A 20,965-nucleotide genomic window follows, 5' to 3' on the forward strand; every position below is an offset into this window, starting at 1 on the left:
CTTTGCCCATCCGAGGATATGATTGGCTGTGTGTGGGGGCCCCGAACTTCCTCAACGTCCGAGCCGGCGAGAGTTGCGATGTTGATGACTCTCCTCGCTCTCCATCATCACAGGGCTCCGCCTACTATCCACATCTCAACCACCCAGGAAAGATTCCCGATCTCTGCAAGTGCCGTGTATGTTCTTCCTCCTGCATCCCATCCTCCGCCAAACCCGCCATGAATGACGATTACCGCCTCCTGCGTCCTCCTTCTACCCTCCATCATCCCCCTCCTCCGGCCCTTACGCCCTCCTTTTCGCGGTCATATGACAGTGACTGATATTGCATTGGAAATAGAGTTGGTGCTCGCTTTGAATAATAGCTTTCCTCTGACGTTACGCCGTCGATTACTCCATCATCATCGTGCATCTCTTCCCCTCTTCATTCTCCGCATCTCGCCCTCCTTCAGTCGGAGGTTCTTCCGCCTTCTATTTGCCTGTATTCTCTGCCTTCCATACCAGTCGACAGCCGCTCACATTCCTCCTTTCTGCTGGGACTTTCGCTCATTCGTTCCCGTACAGCTGGGCCAGAGTGCTGGATACACCAGTTGGATCTACCTGGTCCCATCCGACATAGCGGACAGTCTATCATCGCGAGGCCAACTACTTCCTTGCGCCTAGTGATCCCCACCCGTTATAGAGGGCGATCACAAGCTTATCGTTTCAACGACTCTAAGAAACCTATTGGACTAGCGTGGGCTCTAACCTGCCCCGTGCCCAAGCTCCTAGGACTAGCTGGGGTTGCGCAAGTCATCTGGCCCGCGCACTGCCTATCCTATCACTGTTAACTTCCCTCTCACACCCTCTCCACCCCTCCATTGTTGAATCTGCAGATCATCTGCACGTACATACGGCTTTCCGTCGTGCATAGTCCCTGCAGAGGCTTCCTCACATTGACATTCCCAGGGTGCTATCCCACTGGTCTGCCAGCCGTTGGCACTAATCCTGTCGTCACCTCTACTTGCACCCCTCCATCCGACAGAAAGAGGCGCATCATACACCAATAGGATCATGGCGTCAAATTCATTCCGCGATTCAGTCAACTCATTGGGCTGGTCTCGGAGAGACCCAGATCTCCCGGTGCGCACCAACGACAACTCTTCCACCCCATTTCTATCACGGTTACAGTCATGGAATCCATTCGGTGGAGAGGGTTACGTGCAACTCCCCACCCACGAAGCTCCAGGAGCTCCTCTCCCAGCCCCCAACCGGCGAGAAGAAGAGGATAGTTTCTTTGCCTGTAGGTCTTCAACCCCCCAGCTCATGACCGATCCTCCATCCCCATACCGTGATTTGTCGGCCTACTGCACCGCCGGTCCAGGTGATGGCAGCTCAGTTCCTGCATCTGGTCGGGCTGCACGGAACCAATGTGGCAAATATTCTTCTTGTTTATCTGCTGATTTCTTTTTTCTTGTGTACATCGCGACTTGCTTTTTATGTCCTAGCGCTGACGTCTGCTCAGTGAGCCGGTGGGATCGGATGCTCATCTTCATCGCATGCAACTTGGGCGCTGCGGTGTGTTTCTTTATTTGCTTTTTCCTCTTCCCTGTGCTCTCCCTCAAACCCCGCAAGTTTGCCATCTTGTAAGTCTCTCCCCTCAGGACCCCGGCTGATCTGCCTTCTTCCATACATTCCGGGGGGCCGACCCCCTTACATATCCTGATTCCCGGCACGAGGCGGTGTAGGGCTTGTCATGCGTGGCTGAGGGCGTGTACATCCAAGCCAATCCGAGTGCCGTCTCTCGTCATGCTCGGCCATCTCCTGCCAAGATCTTCGAGAATCCTGGGGCTGACCAAACCTGCTTTGAAATTCGTCCAGATGGTCTGTCGGTTCACTCCTCTTCCTGCTCTCGTGGGCGGTCCTCATGGGACCCTGGGTGTACGCGAAGCATCTGGTCTCGGGACCACGCCTACCCTTCACGGCCGCCTACTTTGGATCGATTGCGCTGACCCTGTACTTTGCCATCGGGGTAAGTCGGATCTTCCCTCTTTTTTTCCCTGGTATCCCCTCCCTTTGTTCTGCAGCATGACGTGATTCGCCTGAGGGCGTGTTTTCCTACCCTTCTGCGGCCGGCCGTCGCACCGGAGCCTAGCATTCGATGGATCTTGCATCAACCTGCATGCGCCGGGAGGGTGCGCTAGGCATTGTGACATCATGTCGTCCATGCGCCTGTAGATGTAACATGTTGTGTAATCGCGCACTGATCCAAGCGACGCTTCCCGGGCTGAGATCGTGTTCCATCTCTCGCTGTATTACCTTGGTGCTAACGCTCGACTACAGTTGCATTCGACTCTCTTAACGTTGATCTCGTCCATCTTTCAGCTGGCCGCGCTGGTCTGGTATCTGGTCAGCTACTTTCCTATGGGTAGCACTGGACTGCAGTTCATGGGACGGTTTGGCGTACAGCGTGTGGGTGCCTGGATGTCCAACTAAAAGTGTATAGTAGATAGATGTTAGGTAGATGTGCTTGCTCGTAGTGCGTGCACTGTATACAATATACAATAATCGATACTATTCCCGCATAGAATTCGTTGAGTGCCGATAACTGTGCATGTCTACATGGGGGAGAACAATGCGTACGAGGGAAGTAATAATATATTGCATTCCCACACATCAGATAATCAGAACGATTACACCACTGTATCGCGTCGAAGACTAATATTTCTATGTCAGTGCTTCCCCCCTCCAATCCTTTCATGCTTTTCGCTAAGGTAATCATAATTCATCCATTCATCTCCGGCTCATTACCAATCCTACAGATCCAGGAAGCACCTTGACGCCTGGAATCTCCGCCTCCCAGATACCGCTATCTCCTCCCGATCCGAGCTTTAGCCAGCGCTGAAGCAAGTCGTTGCTCTCCTTCGGTTTCACGTCTGGAGACACGGTGCCGATAGTAACATGGGGAATGGCGTTCGCACAGGGCCAGTCAGCCTGCGCCTGATCCTCCGGAGGCATGATGCGAGCCACGAATGCCATCAACCGGTTATCCCAGATGAGGCGTTCGAGTCGCACTCGGGCAGGGGCTAATACAGGAGTAACATTGGAAGGATCTTCGTGCATCTTCTCGGTGTACTGCTGAGTGTATCGTTCCCATATCTCCGGACGGTCTTTCTTCAACGCGCGGTGAATCAGAGTGACGTGGAAGGTAGGCTGAACACGGCGCGAGTTCACCAGCTGATGATACAGACGAGCCTTTTCAGGCGCGGTTGACGGGGGGAAGAGGGAGTGGAGGGTGTTGGACACTTCTGCTGCGGGTAAAGAGATGCAAAAGTATTCGATGTTCTTCGCCAAAGTCTCCGGGTTAGGAGGGGCCTGCGGAACACCGGGCGTATTCTTGTTGTTGCCTTTGTTTTTCGGCTTTTGGTTCTGCTTACTGGATCCGTACTGGTGGCTGAAGTCGAGCTGCACCTCATACTCTGACATCGCCCACTCGATCGCGTCGTCTAGTTCCTGAGCCGAGGGTACCTGCTTCACAACCTGCGGATAAGATGCGTGTAGAGAGGTTACCACTTTCTCCAGATTTTCTCGGGATGAGGCCGCGACGTCGAGATCGATGACTTCATCGAAGCTCATATCTGGTTCACGTTCGGTGTTGATGGCCTCAAATCGGTTGAGGAAGCCTTCCATGATACCGATAACCTCTGCGGAATCTTTACTTCCGGCTCGAATCGTCTGGTGGTTATCTCCGCGATCCAAGACCCTCTTCCGAGTGACTTCTCGAATACCAGGAAGTAGTACGCCCTTGGGTTCATGAACGTACTGGAGGGCAACGAATCGTGCGGAGGGGATGACGGGGAAGATGTCGTCCATGAGCTGCTGCCGCTCGCGTCTCATGTGGTTGTTCCGATCCGCAATGACCACTGGCTTTTCCGCCAACTGATTGGTGATATCCATTGCGAACTTCTTTGGTTTGTTCTTCTGCTTGGGGATGTTATCATTCTGGATGTGTCCCCATCCAAACAGCTTCGTAAGTGCAAGTGCGATAGTAGTCTTTCCACAGCCTAGCGAAGCAATGGGACAGAGGATCACGTCCTGAGTGACTTCAGTTTCCGTCTCCATGGCGATAATCTCAGATCCTTTCAACCCACGCTCGCGAAGGAACCCTTCACGCAGGGCGATGATGCCGTGGTTGTGCTGATACTCCTTGGCGAGGCCGGGATTATGCACAAACTGTCGCCGAGCATACTGCAGATACTCTTCGGTAATCTGCTTGTGTTTCTTGATGTTGGGGACCTTCCCGGAGATGACCGCCTTCGTGCACTCACGCCACTGGCGATACATCAGATACGGTTCTTCGAATTTATACTTGAAGAACCAGTCGCCGCCCTGGGTCAACTGGCATCGAACCACAAATCCTTCGGTCTCGCGACCATCCCACGAGCCGGTCTCGGCGCACTGCTCCAGAAACGTCTTGACCGACCCCAGGTCCTCATACAAGACATATTTGGCCTTCTTGAACCCCCATTTGTCGGCAAACGCATGCACATCAGCGCCGGAGCAAGTCGCAAAGTAAGGAACGTTGTAATTAATACCGTGGATGTAGATACCCGCGGCGTTCTCATCGTACGCCAGAACGTGCTCCTCGAATTTGTCGTCACACAGCTCCCCAACAGCAGTCGCATTCATGCTACGCAGCTCCCGTGCTAGATCCTTGACAGACCTTCCAGTCGCTGCGAGATGGCGTTCCACCCAGTGCTCGCCAGCCTGTGCATGACTGACACTTGCGTCGCTGCGCACACCTGTCGAGTGTTTACTGCAGACCAAGAGCGTATCATCCTCCAGCCCAGAGATGAATATAATGCAACCATTCTCCTTAACACTCAGCTCGTACGGCCCGGTCGTGTTGTTCTCGATGTTTCTCCACTGCGTGGCGTTCACCTCGTTCACGTTGAAGAACTTGTCGTAACCGCGCACCGCAATCTCCGGGGTACCGTCTCTTCTCGTGGTGGTGAACAGACCACGGGCATAGGTCGGCAGATCGCTGCGTTTGTACTCCCAGTCCATGAAACGCCACGAATCCACTGTGATGTCGGTTCCGGCCACCGGGAAGGTGGTTTTCTTGCAGGAGAAAGTTTTCTTTCCCTCGCGTTTTGTGCGCTTGCTTGCTGTTTCGAGGGCGGCGATCAGGTCGCCGACCTCTTTAGAATCCTGGCGAACCATTTCAGCGGGTTCTATCAAGATGTCCCCAGAGGTTGGACGCGCGAGGCGCGAGAGATGGGGGGAAGTATATAGGATCGGACTGCGAAGCAAGAGGCCTAAGAGCCGCTCTTAAACAAAGCCTCAGTTAGCTCATCGGAAAGAATGCCTTTCAGCTTAAATGAGTCAGTGGTGAAAACAAGAGAATGAACAAAAAATGAAAACACGCGGAACTGATGAGTCTTATCATGATCGATGCGGGGCTGATATTCTTCCGGCAGAATTTCTCCTCCGCCTGCGCCACCATCGCAAACTATTAATTACGATCCATCCCATCGGAATCCGTGTACGCCGCCACGTCTCTTGTCTCGTACGACGGTTCCTCCTCAACATTTCCAGAACGAGGTCTCTAACGCGTGACTCAGACACCATGACTCAACCTAACCCCTATGTTCTAGCTGCCGACAACCCCACCGCGGTGCTGACTCTGCTGCGCTCCAATCCTGCCATCGCCTCCAATCAAGACGAACACGGTTACTCCCTCCTCCATGCTGCCGCATCCTACGGTCACACTGAGCTACTGCGCGCGCTCGTGCGTGAGTTTCACGTCGACGTGAACCTCCTTGACGAAGACGGCGAGACCTGTCTGTTCGTGACGGAGAACGTGGATATCGCGAAGTGTCTGGTAGAGGAGCTTGGAATTGACTACAACCGCAAGAACGAGGAGGGTCTCACGGCGCAGGAGACCATCGAGGCGGACGGGTCGTTCCCCGCCGTCGCGGCTTACCTGCGCCAGGTGATGGGTCTTCCCGAGCTGACGGAATCTGTGGAATCGGCGGCCGACCCGTTGAACCCGGCTCCTCCATTGCCGCCGAACATCAAAGTCAACCTGGGGACAGTTTCAGAACAGGAGGCTAATGCGGGCGCGGACCAGGTGGATCCGGAGTTCAAACGGCGGATCGATGAGCTGGCGGCCCGGGATGATTTCAACAGCGAAGCCACGCAGAGTCAGCTGAGGGAGCTGGTCATGGATGCCATTCGGGGGTCGAATATTGATACCCAAGATCGGGAGGTGCGGCGGCGGGTGGATTAAGGATATCCGACTGCCGTTGATCTATGAGGTTGATGAGCGTGGTAGCGCTTAACTGCCGGGTGATGTGTTTCTATTACCTCAGTCGCGCCGAGTGTGTGACCATGATTAATGGGTCATGTTGGAACTATGGACTCGGCTTCTGGTAAACCGAGAAGTGAAGATCTTCTCGGCCAGTGACCCGATGCCCCTTGGCCATGGAATGTCGATGTATATACCCTGGCTCTATAAGACGAGCTAGACATACTGCGGGATAATGAATAGATCATATCAATGCGGTTTGGATGATCAATTGAGCATATTCATTCCATCTTGTGGATAGAGAGGCTGTGCAATTGTGGCTGAGCTTGTCTTCCGGACTAGGATGACTGCTGCCTTAGGCTAACTCATGGCTTCATAAACCCACTCAAGCACGCCGTAAGCAGGATCCATCTGCAGAACTAAGTCATCATGGCCAGCGAAAAGTCGCAGAACCCGTTTGAAGCTATGGGTCATTCGGACAGTGATCACACGAACCTGTCGGACCCAGTCGTCGCGTCCGATACCTCTGGGAGTCCAGATCCTCCACCGTACACTGCTACTACTACCACCACCCAAGAATCAGATATCACACCAGAGCAATCGTCTCAACCAGACAACAAACCAATCGCAATACCTGCGATTGGTACCTCCTTTGATTCTCCATTTCTCCGGGCATACGCCCCAATCCTAACAAACTACAACCTACCACGAGAGTCTTTCTTTTCCTTCCTTGACCAACTAAACAAGGTCATATCCAGCAGTCCACCCCTCCAGGTCCTCGATGCCACAGGCGGCATCCTTAGATCTGTTCCTATTCTGTTTCCACTTCGCTGGCTGGGCTCAGTGGTAAGCGGAATGGCAAATCTCGGGAGTCAAGGTGTCTCCAAAAGCCGAACCGATTCATACATTCGTCAGGCAAACCGGGAAATGTTTGGACCGCGCGGACTAAGGGTCGAGATTGTGAAACTTGATGCTCTAGCTTACATGGCGGAAATTCCCATCCTGGACTCCCATGGGAAGGTCAACCGGCAGGCACCTCTGTTTCAGCAACTGCTAAACGGGACGGGCGGCGCTGCAACGGATTCTACACAGGATATTGACGTGCAACAACGCCAGGTTGACCTGCTGCAGCCGTGGATTGCGGGGCTTGAGCGCGATGTTCTTCCGTGGACATCTCAGTCGAAATTGACTCGACTCAATGCAGCACTGAAGAAGAGAAACGACGGGACGAGTCAACAAGACGAATCAAGCGATGAAGGGGCGGAGCTTCGACAAGGGCTATGGCTGGTCATAAGACCGGAGAATGCGTGAGATATGTATGTCTATTAATGCATGCCCATGGCGTTCTGTCTAATTCGATATACCTTTACTTTCTTTATCGCCGGAAAGTGTGAGGTAACTTGGGACATGGAGGTGACTTTAAGTTACTTCATTTGTATGGATGCCCAGGTGGTTAATAGGAACAGCTGACTGAGTCCAATTGTGTTGTCTTTCTTCATTTCCATCGCCTTTCTTAATTTTCCTTACTTCTCCCATTATTTCTTCTCTCCATCTTCATTCTACACTTCAATCTCTCGCACAGACACATATATCACACCTCGGATCCCTTCCAGGATATCTTTTAATATCGACGATGACGGGCGTATCCCTCAACAATTTGCCATATGTGATCCTTAAGCGGAACGCCAGCGAAGTGAGTAACTCATTTCTCTGCTGGGCATACACCTCTCTACCTAATGACCGTAGCTGGTGGAACGAGTCGAACTTCAACCAGGAAGCCTACAAGCATATGCATTGACAAGCAAGACTCTACATTTCCGCCGCGCCATATCTCTATAGGTATTTTCCTTCACGATCTTCTTAAATGATTCAAATTTCCAGGGGCTAAGCTGCCGTTTCATAGCTATCTTACTCTCAATCACAACACCCTCGAAGTTGAAGGAGGACTGTGAGAAAGCCATTGAAGCAATTGACTGTCTAAAATTTACAAGGTCTCTGGATGTCACTGGTGACTTTCAGCTCGGTGGTGACTTTCAGCTCGGTGTTGGTGATAACTCCCAAGAGCAGAATGGGGTCTGACCAGGCTTCTTGGGAGCCAATCGCATGTCTTCTGGGCCAAATCTCAATATCTAGAATCCACATATGATTCCATGCACTCATTCCCGAACTGTGCTTTTGATGCGCTGGAGAAATTTCATCCTGGATGTGAGTTATATTTGCAGGATTTTCGGTTCGACACCTTACACGATACAGCCACGGTCTCAACCGAGTTAAGGATTACGATAAATCCCAACTTACGGCATCTCACTATCAGCATTCGTTATTACATCGACTATAATTATAATGTTGTTCTTATAATGGTGGGCGGCATTTCAAAAGGCTTGCACAGTGTGGACCACGAATATTGCCCTACAGACTCGGAGGTTTCGAGCTCCAAAGTATCAGATTCAGACCCTGAGTGGAGAGGCTTCGTACCTGACACCGAACCTTTCAAACGAGGAGCCTCAAGAAACTGTCGCTGGTTGGGCTAGGATTCACTGTGGAACATCTGCACCACTGGGCACCAGTTCACAAGACTGTAGAGAAAGATGCGCTGGCCACCAAGACGCATGCCGGCGCTGTGGATGAATCTTACAGCTTTCAGAAGCTGTGTAGACATCCGGATTATGGTTTCGGCGGATAGCTTGTCATGACCTTTATGGTAGTCTGCGAGGACCCGATCCACCGAAGAACCAAGCAACTCAGATACAATGCATTGATGGAGTCCGTCTGGACCTTCGTGAGTAAACGAATCCAGAAAATGTACTATATATTTCGATAAAAGGCTCCCTTGAGAATGCTTGCCAAGTATTTTAGATTTTGCAGCTCTCGAGATACATCCGCATCTGGAGTTTCGGTGCTTGGCATGAGAGCGAGGTGCTAAACTGAGGCTCTAGTGTTCTCCATGTTTTCTTCGTGCTGGGAGCGTGTGTGCGGCTGGGTCGTATGGTCCAACGGGGTTACAGCACATGGAGGTTCCCTACGGGACAGTTCACGGTCGAGTATACTGTCAAGGTCCTGCAAAGGAGCAGCGTCAAGAGTGATACCATACGTGGTATGCGCGGCTAGATCCAAACAAGCAACATATCCATGCTATCTCACTGCCTAAGTCTACTGTACAATGCAAGCATAACTTCTTTCCTTGCTTTTCGGGCCGAGGTGCCCTTCGGAGATTGCACACATGCTAAGAGAAGATACAGAGTCGAGATAAGCCACAATAGAGGTACATGTATAGCGGATGGCAGCGCAACCGACGATTCGTAAACTGGTAAGGGGGTAAAGCGAAAAGGAAATGGAATTTAAAAGACGGGAAACACTAGCGACTGAGTCAGTCAATGCCCTACCGCTTCTGCTGACTAGCTTGGTCGAAGCTCTCCAACACGCTCTCTGCGACCTCCGACGTCTGCGGCTCCGATCGCCCCTCGACATCCCCCGTCGACTCAGCCTTCTCAGACGACTCCGTCGACGCCGCCGCCGGTTCCTGCACACCCAGTGTCTTCGCAGCGATCGCGCGCGCCTGACTCTCATTCACCTTGCCATACACGGCCATGGCGCTCGAGATCATGCCGCTCAGGTCGCCCACATTGCCGGGGACGACGACGGCTGTGCCCTCCTTAGCGAGGTTGGAGAACGCATCGACGTACTTCTCCGCGACGCTTAGGCTTAGCGCGCCGTGGGCGTTCTCGCCGTTGGCCTCGATGGCGCGGGCGACGGCCTCGACGCCGCGGGCGGTGGCCTGCGCCTTGAGCAGGATGGCCTCGGCCTCACCGGCGGCGCGGTTGATGTTCTCGGCGCGGATGGCCTCGGAGGCCAGGATGACGGACTGCTTGCGGCCCTCAGCTATATTGATGGCGCTCTGGCGCTGGCCCTCGGACTCGAGGATCTCGGCACGCTTGGACCGCTCGGCGGTGACCTGGCGGTGCATGGCGGCGACGACGCCGTCGGGGGCGTGGATGTCACGGATCTCGTAGCGGAGGCACACGACGCCCCAGTCCTGGGCGGCCTCATTGATGGCCTGCGTGATGTTGGTGTTGAGCGTGGCGCGCTCCTTCAGCACGTGGTCGAGCGTCAGCTGGCCGATCTCCGACCGCATCGTCGTCTGCGCCAGCTGCGAGATCGCGTACTCGGCGTCTTCCACCCCGTAACTGGAAATCGTTAGCGTTCCTCCCGTGAGAGAAGATGGTTGGGGACTCACCTGGCCTTGTACGCATCAAACACCCGCGTGTAGAGCACGCCGTCCAGCTCCAGCGTGACGTTGTCGGCCGTGATGGCGTTCTGGCTGGGAATCTCGATGGCAGACTCCTTCAGACTCTTGACGTAGGCAATCCGATCCAGGAAGGGGATCAATATGGCCAGACCAGGCTCCAGGATGCGGTGGAACTTGCCCATGCGCTCGACGATCCATGCGGTCTGCTGGGGCACGAAGCGGATGACGGTGTTCATGGGGAGAGGGGAGCGGTTGGAGAAGTAGGTAGTCGGCACGCCACTAGAATGGGAGCCTGAGCCGAAGTTCAGGAGCGACGACTCTGGGGCGAGCCTCCGGGGTGTTGTGGAAACATGTCGTCGGCGAATGCGGTTGACGGCGGTTGCGGAGGGGGAAAGGCGGGACTGTTGAAGGAGGAGGCGCTGCGAGGGATTGCACGCGGGCCGAAGCAGCCTCGACGTTTGCCGGCAGGCGAGTTCCATCTTGAATGAGGCAGATGGGGCCAGAGGAGGGAGACGTTGCAATTGAGGGGATGGACAGGTTGACCGGAGTTGTAGCTGAGCTGCGGATGACGAGCTCTCACCGCCTTTGTGCCTGAGGCATGGTAAATCACTCTACGGGTACACACAAGACACCCGTGGACTGTATAAAACGTAACGACACTCAATATGCTGAACAAAATTTTAGGTATACATCAGAATGCAAATAATACCTTTTCTCTACCCAGAGCTACTAAATAGAACCCAAACCCCATAATGCATATCCCCCGGAATAAAACCCAGCCAATGCGAAATCCAGCCCAAAGCCATAAGAATGCACGTTCAATCTCCCTTTCTTCGGTAGCACCGTAGGTTCTCAATTGCGCCGCGCTGTGAAGGGGTGAAAAGAAAGGGGGAATTAAATTAGAAAAGAAAATCTTTCCTGGTTGTTTTCTTGTGTTTTTTTCTTCCATTCGTACTAGAAATCGAAAGAACAAGAGGAGAAACATTATCGCAGTTTGAGAAAAGGAAAAAAGAAACCGAAGAACAGCTCTATGGTCGTGGGAAAAGAATTTCAGCCCGGCGCACCACAGAAGCAAGCATCAAAAGCAGAAGATACTGCCCAGTAAAACATGCCCGGACTCCAGAAATTTTGTAAACCTCCCATGACGAAAGCAAAATGGGTAAGTAAAGATCAAGAGCGAAGTGAAGAAAAGTCAAGACAACAACAAGCCGAGAAGTTTGAATGTGCATATATCGATCCACTTGCTGGAGGACTCTGTTCGGCAACTCGAAAGCGTAGATGCGAAAGCTGGCAAATAGTAATGCAAGTCATGATGATAATGGAACCACGAAAGGGCACATGAATGGTCCAGGGCGGAATGTGTGAGGAATGAAAGCAAATAAAAGACTTTTTCAGCGGTTCGAAAGAGACGCCCAGGTTACAGTCAACCATGCTGTTGTCCAGGACCAAGGTGTTCCTGTTTCAAGACAGAGGAGTCTCTTGAGACCCCTTCGTTCACCTTCACGAGATCAGCGGGGTGACGAGTAACCTCCGCAACGAGCCCTTCTGGTGCAGCAAAGATCGAACCGTAAAAGCAAGGAATAACCCGTCGAAGCCAGTGCTGACGTTTCGTGCAAGATCATCAAACGCTAGACTCTTAAAATTCATTGTACATTTGTGCATGGAAATTTTAGGCCAAAACGCGACCAAAATTGATAGGAAAGAAAACATCCGCATCACGATCACCGTACGGAGATTGCCGTCGAAAGTGGTTCATCAAGAAGGTAATTTCGGTAGTGGCTGTGAAGCTTCGTAGACAAAATCGGGATACGGTAAACACAAGCGAGACTTCCCCTTCACCTCGTTTGTATCTAGGGGTCAGATCCGCGGGAGATCAGGCCCATGGGGGTGGTGACTCGCAGGATTCAGATGGTGACTGCTCCAGGGTTAGCTTGGGGTCGAAGATGGGAGGGCGATTCAATTCGAACCCACCTTGAATCTTGGCCGACAAACCCTGCGAGAAGGTGGGGGAGATCCAGTCGGCAATTACTGCTTCATATGTCAACTCTACTGTTCAAACGCATGGCATCAATGATCGCGAGTATGAATATGAGACGGAGAATTCAGCCTCAGCCCCAGTGTCATATCGTCGACCATGCTATTCAAAAGGATAAATCGCTTTTCGAGGGAGGCTCATACATTTGTACTCTCACTTTGGCTGTTCGCAGCCTGAGCGGGCGAGAATTCCGGGGCTTCGGAAGACAGTGGCGTTTTCGAAGCCGGCTCTCCGGTACCGTTGGGCAGGCTGACCGAACCGTTCGTCGCTCCATCAACGTGGTTGTGCACACTTTCATCAGACTTAACCATCGAAGGACCGTGGTGTTGGGCGGACGGATCACGCTGTTCGATAGGGAGCACCCACTGTTCCCACTTCTCTCTGGGGCGCAAGCGATCGATACCGTCGTCACCTTGGATGTGTTCGACGTTTCTCAGATTGCGGCAGACATGGCGCAGGAGCTCAAAGTCTTCAGTCAGGTTCTTAATCCGCTTGAAGTTGCCAATGAAGCTCAAGGCTACGAAACCCTGAGTGTCCATGTGCTTCCGAAGGAACAGGTCTTTGCAGAGGTTGTCCACCGAGAAGTAGTACTCCAACTGCATGGAAATCATGCTCATCAGGGAGAACGGCTCCATGTATTGTTGATACGGCACAGCCGACATAGGGCCCGCAGCCATAGTCTGGAATCCATACATCGTGTTGATGTCGGCGGGGAAAGGATAGACGCCATACATGGCGGTAGAGTTGGGCAGGGAAGGAGACCGCATGGACATGCCATGGCCGCGGGAGCCGTTTCCGAGCCCATGAGGCTGTGATCGCTGGCGATCGTTGAAACCGAATTTGGGATGAGCAAATCCATTGTGGCCGTGGTTATTGGCGAAATGAGAGTTCTGTGCGCTATTGTAGCCAGAGTGACCACCGCGACCACGGTGAGATCCACCACCTCGGCGAGACTCACGAGAGAACTCCTTCTCCTTGCCGTTGAAGCCGGGGAAGTCGGCAGACTTGGGCCCATTGTCGAACCGACGGTCGTTGGACACCCCTGAACGAGGGCCGGAGTGGGAGTCCGAGGGGACATGGGCGTTACGTCCGCTCTGATCACCACTCTTGTCGTGGTTCCTGGCGAAGGCCTTCTGGTGGCGAGAGAAACCTTCGCTTCCATTACCATGCTTACCGGCCGCAGCGGCCGCGTTGTCGGCGCCCTTGGGACCACGGCTGCGATCCGTCACCTGAGGCTTGCGTGCGTCTGCCACTCCTGCATCGGCACTGTTCGATCGTCGGGAGGGAGCGGGGAGGGAGTTTGCGCGAGCGGTGCTGGGGTCGTTACGGCCACGCTCAGCAGGGGTGGTCTGTTTGGAGGCACCCTGTCCGGCGGCAGATTTCTCAGAGCCGTGAGAGCCGTTGCGGCCGGTCTCCCGTCCACCCCGAGCAGCCCGACCACCTCGGCGAGCAGCAGAGGGGAGGGGAGTGTTGAAAACGGCGGTAGGCACATAGGGGACAGGCATCCACTTCTCCTTACCGCGAGTCGAGGCGCTCTTCTCCAACCTCTCGGTCTTCTCGGGCTTATCCTGGGCCTTCTTCTTTTCTTCGCCCTGGGCTACTTGAGGAGTGGGCCACAGAGTCGCATCAGCCACGGGAGGGAGAGATGCGGTGTCATCCCGACCCTTTCCACCGTCGGCCTTCCGGCGGTTGTCCGACTTCTTGGTGTTGGCAGGCTTGGGTTGCTCCTGCTGGTTATCGCCGGATATCGAGGAAGCAGCCGATGCGGTCTTGGAGGTGGTCTTTGCGGCGGTGGGAGCGGGCTTGCTAACCCCCAGAGCCTTCGCCTTGGCTTCATGGGCCTCCTTCCTCTGCTGCCAGACGTTCACGGAGGGGAGGGGAGCAGCCTTGAGCTCCTTGGGAGGTTCGCTCTTTTCCTTCTCGTTATCGGACTTGTCCTTCTTGTCGGTGCCGTTCTTCTGCTTGTCACCACGCTGGGACTGTTTCTCCGAGGTGGGTTCGGAAGTTCCGTTGGGAGTATTCGACTCCTCCCCGGCCTTGGGCGAGGAATTGGCGGCATTAGGGGTAGATGTCCCCGTTCCGTTTGATTTGGCGGCGGTCGATTCGGATTCCTTCTCGGCGGTGACAGGAGCGTCCGCAGCCTCCTGGGGGGTCTCGGATTTTGAGGTCACGGCATTTTCGGCCGCGGGGGCAGAGCCAGCGACCTGCTCCTCCGACTTGGGGAGGTCATTCGTCTCTGGTGTCGTCTTGGTCGACGGTTGCGTCGCAGCAATACCTTTAGCGGCCTGTGCGTAAGAAAATGTCGCGGCCATTTTCTTTTTTTAAACAAGGGGGGTAAAAAGAAACAAGTCTAATATATCCGTTCTAGAAAGGGAAAAGGAAAAAGGGAAAGAAGAGGAAAGTGATGTTCTGCCAGAGAACAAGGGCCTCCGATGGTAACAAGCACCGGCTGGAGGCGACACAGATCCAAAACCGATGGAAATTAGAAGAGCCAACTTCCACCCTCTTGCGACCCCACCAAACTGCAATTTCCCGACACTGGAGATCACTCCTACTGGGGTAGCAGAATGTGGAGGATGTGATAGCCGAGTACGATAGACACGGGGAGTATCGTTCGCGGAAGACGGTGGTAGCGACGGTAGGGGAAAAAAAAGTCTTGTGTGTCCGTGTATCCTTGAAAGAGATTACACGAATCGCATCGGTATGATCGTCGACGAAGCTTTTCTTTGGTTCAGGCCGGCGTACAAGGTCCCGAGAATGTCTAGACACGAACAGGGTTCACAACGATGAGTCCACGCACAGAACGAAGCACGAAGGAGATGGTTGTAAGAGGTTCGGGGTTTCGGGGTCGGCAGTCCACCACAGGACTCACTCGAAATTGTTGTGTGGGTTCGAAATTCGGTCCGTGGGGGAATCCGAGCTCGCAAGGAGGCCAGTTGAACAGACGACCGAAGGACAACTAGAGACGAGAGAGAGATGTAAGCGAAGAGGTTCGCCGAGTTGGTGTTGCCCCTTGTAGAACGTAGACGAATAGCGCGACTTGCACGTGGCGGCGACGGCCACAACGGAATGACGGAGCACTCGGTAGTTTCGGGGACACGGATTTCCCTCCGACGAGGAAAAGGAGCGAGAAGAGAAGACAGAGACGAAGGGAGAAGGGCGGAGGGAGAAAAGGTGGTTGAGTGATGGAGATGTTCCAGGCAGCAAGTCGTGCGGAGAAAGGGAAAAAAAAAATTCAAAAAATCGAAGGGGATCAACCGATGCGGATAACGCTTACCAACAAAAATAGTAGAAAAATGGAATAAAATTCCAATCCCGCGCGAAAGAACAGGGAATGGGTAGGAAAGAACCGGAGAGCGCACACACACAGACTCACTCACTCACACGCCCCTCACTGTAGAAACAGACTGGGGAAGGTTAAGTGGACTGGAGGAGGGAGGTTGACGGGGAGATGGAACGAAGGGAAGAGAGATTCCCAGGATGCGGTGGTGAGAGGAAGAAGAGAGGAAGAGAGGGGGAGGAGGGGAAACAACAGAGAGGAAGAGAAGAATGGGTGAGGGAAAAATGTGTGAGGGAGGAAAAAAAATAAAATAAAATAAAAAAAGAATAAAATCACAGAAAGCTAAGGAAATCCACTTTCTCCCAAATAATAATTTGGAGAAAATAATCTCCTACTGTGGACAATCCAGAAAAATAGGTTTTAGGGTATATGATACGGAGGACATGTAAAATATTCAGTGCAGTAAAACATTTATCAGCGTCTTGTGATAGTAGTAGAGTTCTTCTATAATAATCCTCCATAGCCATATCCATTCTACCCAATACCTCTTCCACAGTTGAATATGGTCAAGTCCACTCTTTGTTAATGTACTGCGTATTGTTTCTGTATCCTGAATACCTACTGGTTCATTATTCCATACACGCCAATACTGGAGTATCAATGCTGACTCAATTCCGATCTCCCCAGTCGGATCCAAATATGCATCAGGATCAGGATAGCATGTCCTACCAGAGGCTGGATACTTTCTGATCTCTGGAATCCATCGACAATGCGTGTGCCACGCGCGACTCTGACAGGGAATTCTTACCCCACTCCCTCACCTTTGAAGGAAACAAAACGGCTCTTGGGCCATTGTTCAGCCACGGCGTTCATTCACAATTCATTTTCTATTCCGTTGATCCTATCCAATTACCGAGGTCCTCTGCTTGTACTGCGTAGGGTCCTCAGTACTTCCGAGATGGGAAAATCTCCCATGCTTTCTGCAGAATAACCTTTCTAACGCCCTGTATTCCGTCAGCTCCCCAATACAAAATATCCCGATTGAGGCGAGACGCTCGTCCCAAGGCGTGCAACACGACACAATGAGGCGGGAGTATGAGGGGCTGGTTTGTGCACAAACCATGCGCGATTTGACCCCTCAATGCAGAGTATATGTGTCCTCATGGTTACCGGAAGTCCAACGAGTAGATGGTGATCTAATCAATATTTTCTAGACCTACTCGGATAGGGCATACTGAAGCCAGATCAAGACAATATACGGATATACGGCGTACAATATAGGATACTACCTATCTTATCCCGTGTCTCAAATGTACATCACACGGAACTTGCGCGGACACTATGAAACCCCCCGGGAACAGTCCCAAGGTTAATATAAGGACGCTCCCCTGTTTCGTGAAGATTGATTGACCCTGATGCTTGACGGATGGAAAATTACCTCCTTTACTTCCAATTACCTACCCAGTTGGGTATTACATTGCAGTTACTCCCGGGACCCACCTGTCAGAATACATCCGGAAGAGTTCTGAAATCACCTCCGAATCAGTCAGTGCATTCCACGCGATAACAGAAGTGCTTAATCGTCCTGAGGGGATTCAATGGGTTTCAATGGTTGCTCCAGGCTAACTCTAGCATTCTCGTTACCCTTCATGGATGTCAGACTCGAAATGCGCAAAATGTGCACTCTGTCGAATGGTTTCGGATCAAACTCGCCGTCTCGGGTAATGATTGCACCCCAAATGTGGTTTCGACATAATTTTCATCATTAGTCTGTCGGGCCCGTTTTAGTCCCCTACCATTAAATTATTATTATCAAACCATGCATAATATCTTCGCATCTCCTACATTGCAAGCAGGGGATCGAGACCACCACAAGGTAGGACATGACAGTGCCGCTCAGTCGTACACGGCGAGCAACACACGAGCACGTGAGCGAGGCATTTAAAACCATTCATTATCACTGCCTATACCTCAGCCAGCACACCCATAATACAAACGCATCACACTTCCGGCGTGGCCCGCGCTGGTGCTGGTGACTTGGGAGCTGCAGTCTATCCTCATCTCGCAGCCACTGAGAGGGGTCCAATAGAAACCACCAGCATTCATGCCGAGGCGGAGGGGAACAGAGGTTCCATATGGGGCAAGCCCGACAGCAGCCTGGAATTCCGGGTTCATGAACCATCGCTTCGCCTAACCCTCGGCGTGAATTTGGGCCATTAGGGCTGAGCGGTCTTCGGGGAGAAGGACCAAGGAAAATCAAGTCCGGAATTCTTCGGAGTGGCTGGGACGATGGTGGTCCATTGTGGCTCTCCGATGGGGTTCAGGCATGTCACGTGAAACGCGTAGCTACAGAAGTACATCCTAGTTTTCCTGTGATCGAAGACGGACTATCACGGTCATCCTTCGTACCGCTCCATCACCAATGCCGAACACTGACCAAGACCTGTTCGCGAGGGTCTAGGTCCAATGACGCCTGCGAGGCCGTCACCAATCCCAGCCGAGTGAGCACCTGCCACACGAGCTTCCGTTTCAGATTCTCCCGCACCGAGATCTTTTCCAGGGCGTCGTAACCGTTGAAGTACTTGATGTATGTAGGCCAGAACTGCTTCAGCGATGTCTGAAGCCCCGCGTATTCCGGGTCACCCTCGGTCCCGGGCCTTGCGGGACGAGGGTGGTCCGGGAATCGCGAGACGATCTCGTCCATCCAGCGCGACTCCAGAGGAGAAGCCCGGTGAGGGAAGAGAATCAACGACGCGGTGTTCAGTGAGGTGTTTCGATCCAACAGGGACCGTGTCAGCTGGAGCTCGCTGTCTTGCTTGTAGCGCCCCGGCATGGGGGTTTCCTCGCCGCTGTCTTGGCTCGCGAGGGACGACGAGGAGGATGAGCTGGCATCGTCATTGTCATCCCCAGAGGCGTCGCCACGGGCTCTTTCGTTACCTCGCTTGGCCAAATACTTGTCGACTTCCTCGCGGCGGAGAGCCAGTTCCACGGCCATCTTGATCTCGGGCGTTACCTTGACTCGAGAGAAAGACCGGAGCTGCGTGACCCAGCCTCCACGTAGTAACCACGCCAGGATGGCAAAATACGTATCCTTGTGGTCCTTACTCGGGATGAAACTTCCATACGGCCGAGGCGTTCCACTCAGGGCAGACAGCATCTTAGGGAGACTGGGTGAGGTCGGGAAGGCGAGCTGGTATGCAGCTGTGGCCACATCAAGTTTGCTGAGATCACAGTTCGGCGACACAATGTACGTATCCCGTTGGTGAAGAGGAGGGATGGCGCGGGCACGTCGCCAGTATACCAGATGACTCGCGAGCATCTGGATGGTTGGGAGGGGGATTCCCGAGGACGCGGAGATCTGTGCAAATGATTTCGTAGGCTTGGAGCACCGAATATAATGGGCCAGCGCTGGAGCTAGAGCACCCCCTGACGCTTCAACATCCTTGAGGATAGTGGCTTCGTTGTCGAGCAATAACAAAGCAAAATGCTTCGCCAATACCTGATGTGGTGCCGTATTCTCGTTCGCAGTCGGGTCATCCACGGGCGTGACGCTGTCCGCTGTCGTGAGCCACAGGCCCGGATAGGCCTCATCAGTCGGTCCAGGGAGGTATGGTGTTGATGTGAGAGGCGGGATCTGGAGGGAAATGGACACGTCTGGGCTCAGAGAGACGGAGGCGATCTTCGACGCCGTGATGCTCGTAAAAATCGTACATATCGCTCTTGCCAGCGAGGACTGGCTGATCAACTCAGAGTAGAGAGCGTTGACAGAAGTACCTGCGTCAACATCAGCACCGCACATACAACGCAGTATCAGAAGCCCAACTCACCCTTCTCCTTCGCCTTCTCCTTCAAGTGTGACATGTGCTGTGCCTCCCGCCAGACATAATCCGTCCGGGCCTGCTCCCACTTCAGCGCCTTCGCGAACTTCTTGATGATATTGTCGTATATCTCGCGACTGCGCATGGAGTACTCCAACAACGGCGGATCCAACACAAAGACGACGTTGAACATCGTCATGGAGTCCTTGTCCTCGACATCGATCGACTCACTCGGCGCTCGTCCAGCCCTACTGCTTATCGACGCTCGCTGCGACCCCGAAGCACTCATGGGATGCGGACTCAACGTCTCCGTCGACGCAACCAAGACGTCGTCCCCAGCCTCGTTCTCCTCGCGCGCGTCATCTTTCTCGTTATGCCCCAGCTCACCTCCCTCCCACTCAGCCCGGGGTTTCTTCTTCTTCTTCCGTCTCTGCTTCCTCCACGCGCCGTCCTCGCGCACAAACACCGGCCACCCCACAAACCCCAGATCATTGATCCCCACCTCAAACCGCCGTTTATGCCACGCCCGCGACGGGCTCAACAGCTTCTCCCACACATCCGCCGGCAGACCCAGCAACGACTCCCACGGCGGGGGGCCGCCTTTCCCTCGCGCCCCTCCGCCCGCCGCAGACGACGTCGCAGCCTCCTCCTGACGATCCGACATCCCCCCCGTATCCTCCTCCACGTCCGAATTGCCCCCGCGTTTCCGCAACAGCGCCCGCCCTGACCCAATCGACGGCGGACGCTGCGAGTCTCCTCCGCCAGCGCCCGCCGGCGACGCCGACATGGAGACATGGTCATCAAGGCCGAAATTGCTTGAACGGCGAGATACGGCGCTGCCAGCGAGGTGCGTCACGCTCGGGGACCGCGCGATGTGGCTGGACTGCTGCTGCTGCTGCTGCTGCTGCTGTTGCTGCTGCTGCTGTTGCTGTTGCTGTTGCTGCGCGTGTTGGAGGCGCTGGTGCTCCTCCTCGTCCTCGTCGGAGGTCGGCCCGCTGTCGTCGCTAGAGCTTGATTCATTGCTGCGAGAGCTTTTGGCGCGTGAGGCGCGTCGGACTTTTCTGGCGGATTTGAGGCCGTTGTCGCTGAGCGGGTTGGGCGGGTAGTGGAAGACGAAGCGAGGGCCGGCGCGCGAGCGGACGATGAGGATTATGGCGACGAGGCAGGGGTCGGGAGGTCGTGCGATTGACGACATTGGGTTGGTTGCGATTAGGTGGGGGTGGGCATGGGAGAGACGCTGATGGTTGACGTGAAATGGATGGTTGGACGGTTGGTTGATGAGGCTGGTGTTCGGGCGAGC

At 53.7% G+C, this 20,965-nt stretch overlaps 8 protein-coding genes across 8 annotated transcripts; 4 read left to right on the plus strand and 4 right to left on the minus strand.

The window, feature by feature from the left end:
- Nucleotides 1–105: 105 nt before the first annotated feature.
- Nucleotides 106–855, plus strand: BDV59DRAFT_149514 (uncharacterized protein). The gene has a single exon (XM_073687339.1). It carries the CDS (start codon nt 223–225, stop codon nt 658–660), a length of 438 nt encoding a protein of 145 aa, XP_073542831.1. The 5' UTR covers nt 106–222; the 3' UTR covers nt 661–855.
- BDV59DRAFT_149507 (putative Golgi traffic protein SFT2) lies at nt 842–2,546 on the plus strand. Its single transcript, XM_073687338.1, has 4 exons — nt 842–1,279; nt 1,502–1,622; nt 1,858–2,008; nt 2,320–2,546. The coding sequence occupies exons 1-4, from the start codon at nt 1,051–1,053 to the stop codon at nt 2,470–2,472; spliced, it is 654 nt and encodes a 217-aa protein (XP_073542832.1). The 5' UTR covers nt 842–1,050; the 3' UTR covers nt 2,473–2,546.
- Nucleotides 2,547–2,576: 30 nt separating this feature from the next.
- Nucleotides 2,577–5,403, minus strand: BDV59DRAFT_189352 (tRNA ligase). Its single transcript, XM_073691597.1, has one exon. It carries the CDS (start codon nt 5,197–5,199, stop codon nt 2,770–2,772), a length of 2,430 nt encoding a protein of 809 aa, XP_073542833.1. The 5' UTR covers nt 5,200–5,403; the 3' UTR covers nt 2,577–2,769.
- Nucleotides 5,404–5,605: 202 nt separating this feature from the next.
- Nucleotides 5,606–7,597, plus strand: BDV59DRAFT_196764 (ankyrin repeat protein; the record flags this gene model as incomplete). The annotated part of the gene is made up of 2 exons (XM_073692767.1): nt 5,606–6,247; nt 6,737–7,597. The coding sequence occupies 2 exons, from the start codon at nt 5,606–5,608 to the stop codon at nt 7,595–7,597; spliced, it is 1,503 nt and encodes a 500-aa protein (XP_073542834.1).
- A 745-nt stretch (nt 7,598–8,342) lies between these two features.
- On the plus strand, nt 8,343–8,978 carry BDV59DRAFT_149530 (uncharacterized protein). The gene has a single exon (XM_073687340.1). It carries the CDS (start codon nt 8,437–8,439, stop codon nt 8,815–8,817), a length of 381 nt encoding a protein of 126 aa, XP_073542835.1. The 5' UTR covers nt 8,343–8,436; the 3' UTR covers nt 8,818–8,978.
- Nucleotides 8,979–9,397: 419 nt separating this feature from the next.
- Nucleotides 9,398–11,116, minus strand: BDV59DRAFT_189357 (SPFH domain-containing protein). Its single transcript, XM_073691598.1, has 2 exons — nt 10,521–11,116; nt 9,398–10,470 (listed from the first exon to the last, which is right to left on the minus strand). The coding sequence occupies exons 1-2, from the start codon at nt 11,009–11,011 to the stop codon at nt 9,666–9,668; spliced, it is 1,296 nt and encodes a 431-aa protein (XP_073542836.1). The 5' UTR covers nt 11,012–11,116; the 3' UTR covers nt 9,398–9,665.
- Nucleotides 11,117–12,333: 1,217 nt separating this feature from the next.
- On the minus strand, nt 12,334–15,370 carry BDV59DRAFT_149560 (La domain family). Its single transcript, XM_073687341.1, has one exon. It carries the CDS (start codon nt 14,877–14,879, stop codon nt 12,705–12,707), a length of 2,175 nt encoding a protein of 724 aa, XP_073542837.1. The 5' UTR covers nt 14,880–15,370; the 3' UTR covers nt 12,334–12,704.
- A 2,893-nt stretch (nt 15,371–18,263) lies between these two features.
- BDV59DRAFT_206411 (nitrogen permease regulator 3 family protein) lies at nt 18,264–20,860 on the minus strand (the record flags this gene model as incomplete). The annotated part of the gene is made up of 2 exons (XM_073694789.1): nt 18,264–19,621; nt 19,675–20,860. The coding sequence occupies 2 exons, from the start codon at nt 20,858–20,860 to the stop codon at nt 18,264–18,266; spliced, it is 2,544 nt and encodes an 847-aa protein (XP_073542838.1).
- Nucleotides 20,861–20,965: the final 105 nt, after the last annotated feature.

This window comes from Aspergillus ambiguus (assembly GCF_047715705.1).
Source record: "Aspergillus ambiguus strain CBS 117.58 unplaced genomic scaffold BDV59scaffold_65, whole genome shotgun sequence".
Lineage (NCBI taxonomy): Eukaryota > Fungi > Ascomycota > Eurotiomycetes > Eurotiales > Aspergillaceae > Aspergillus > Aspergillus ambiguus.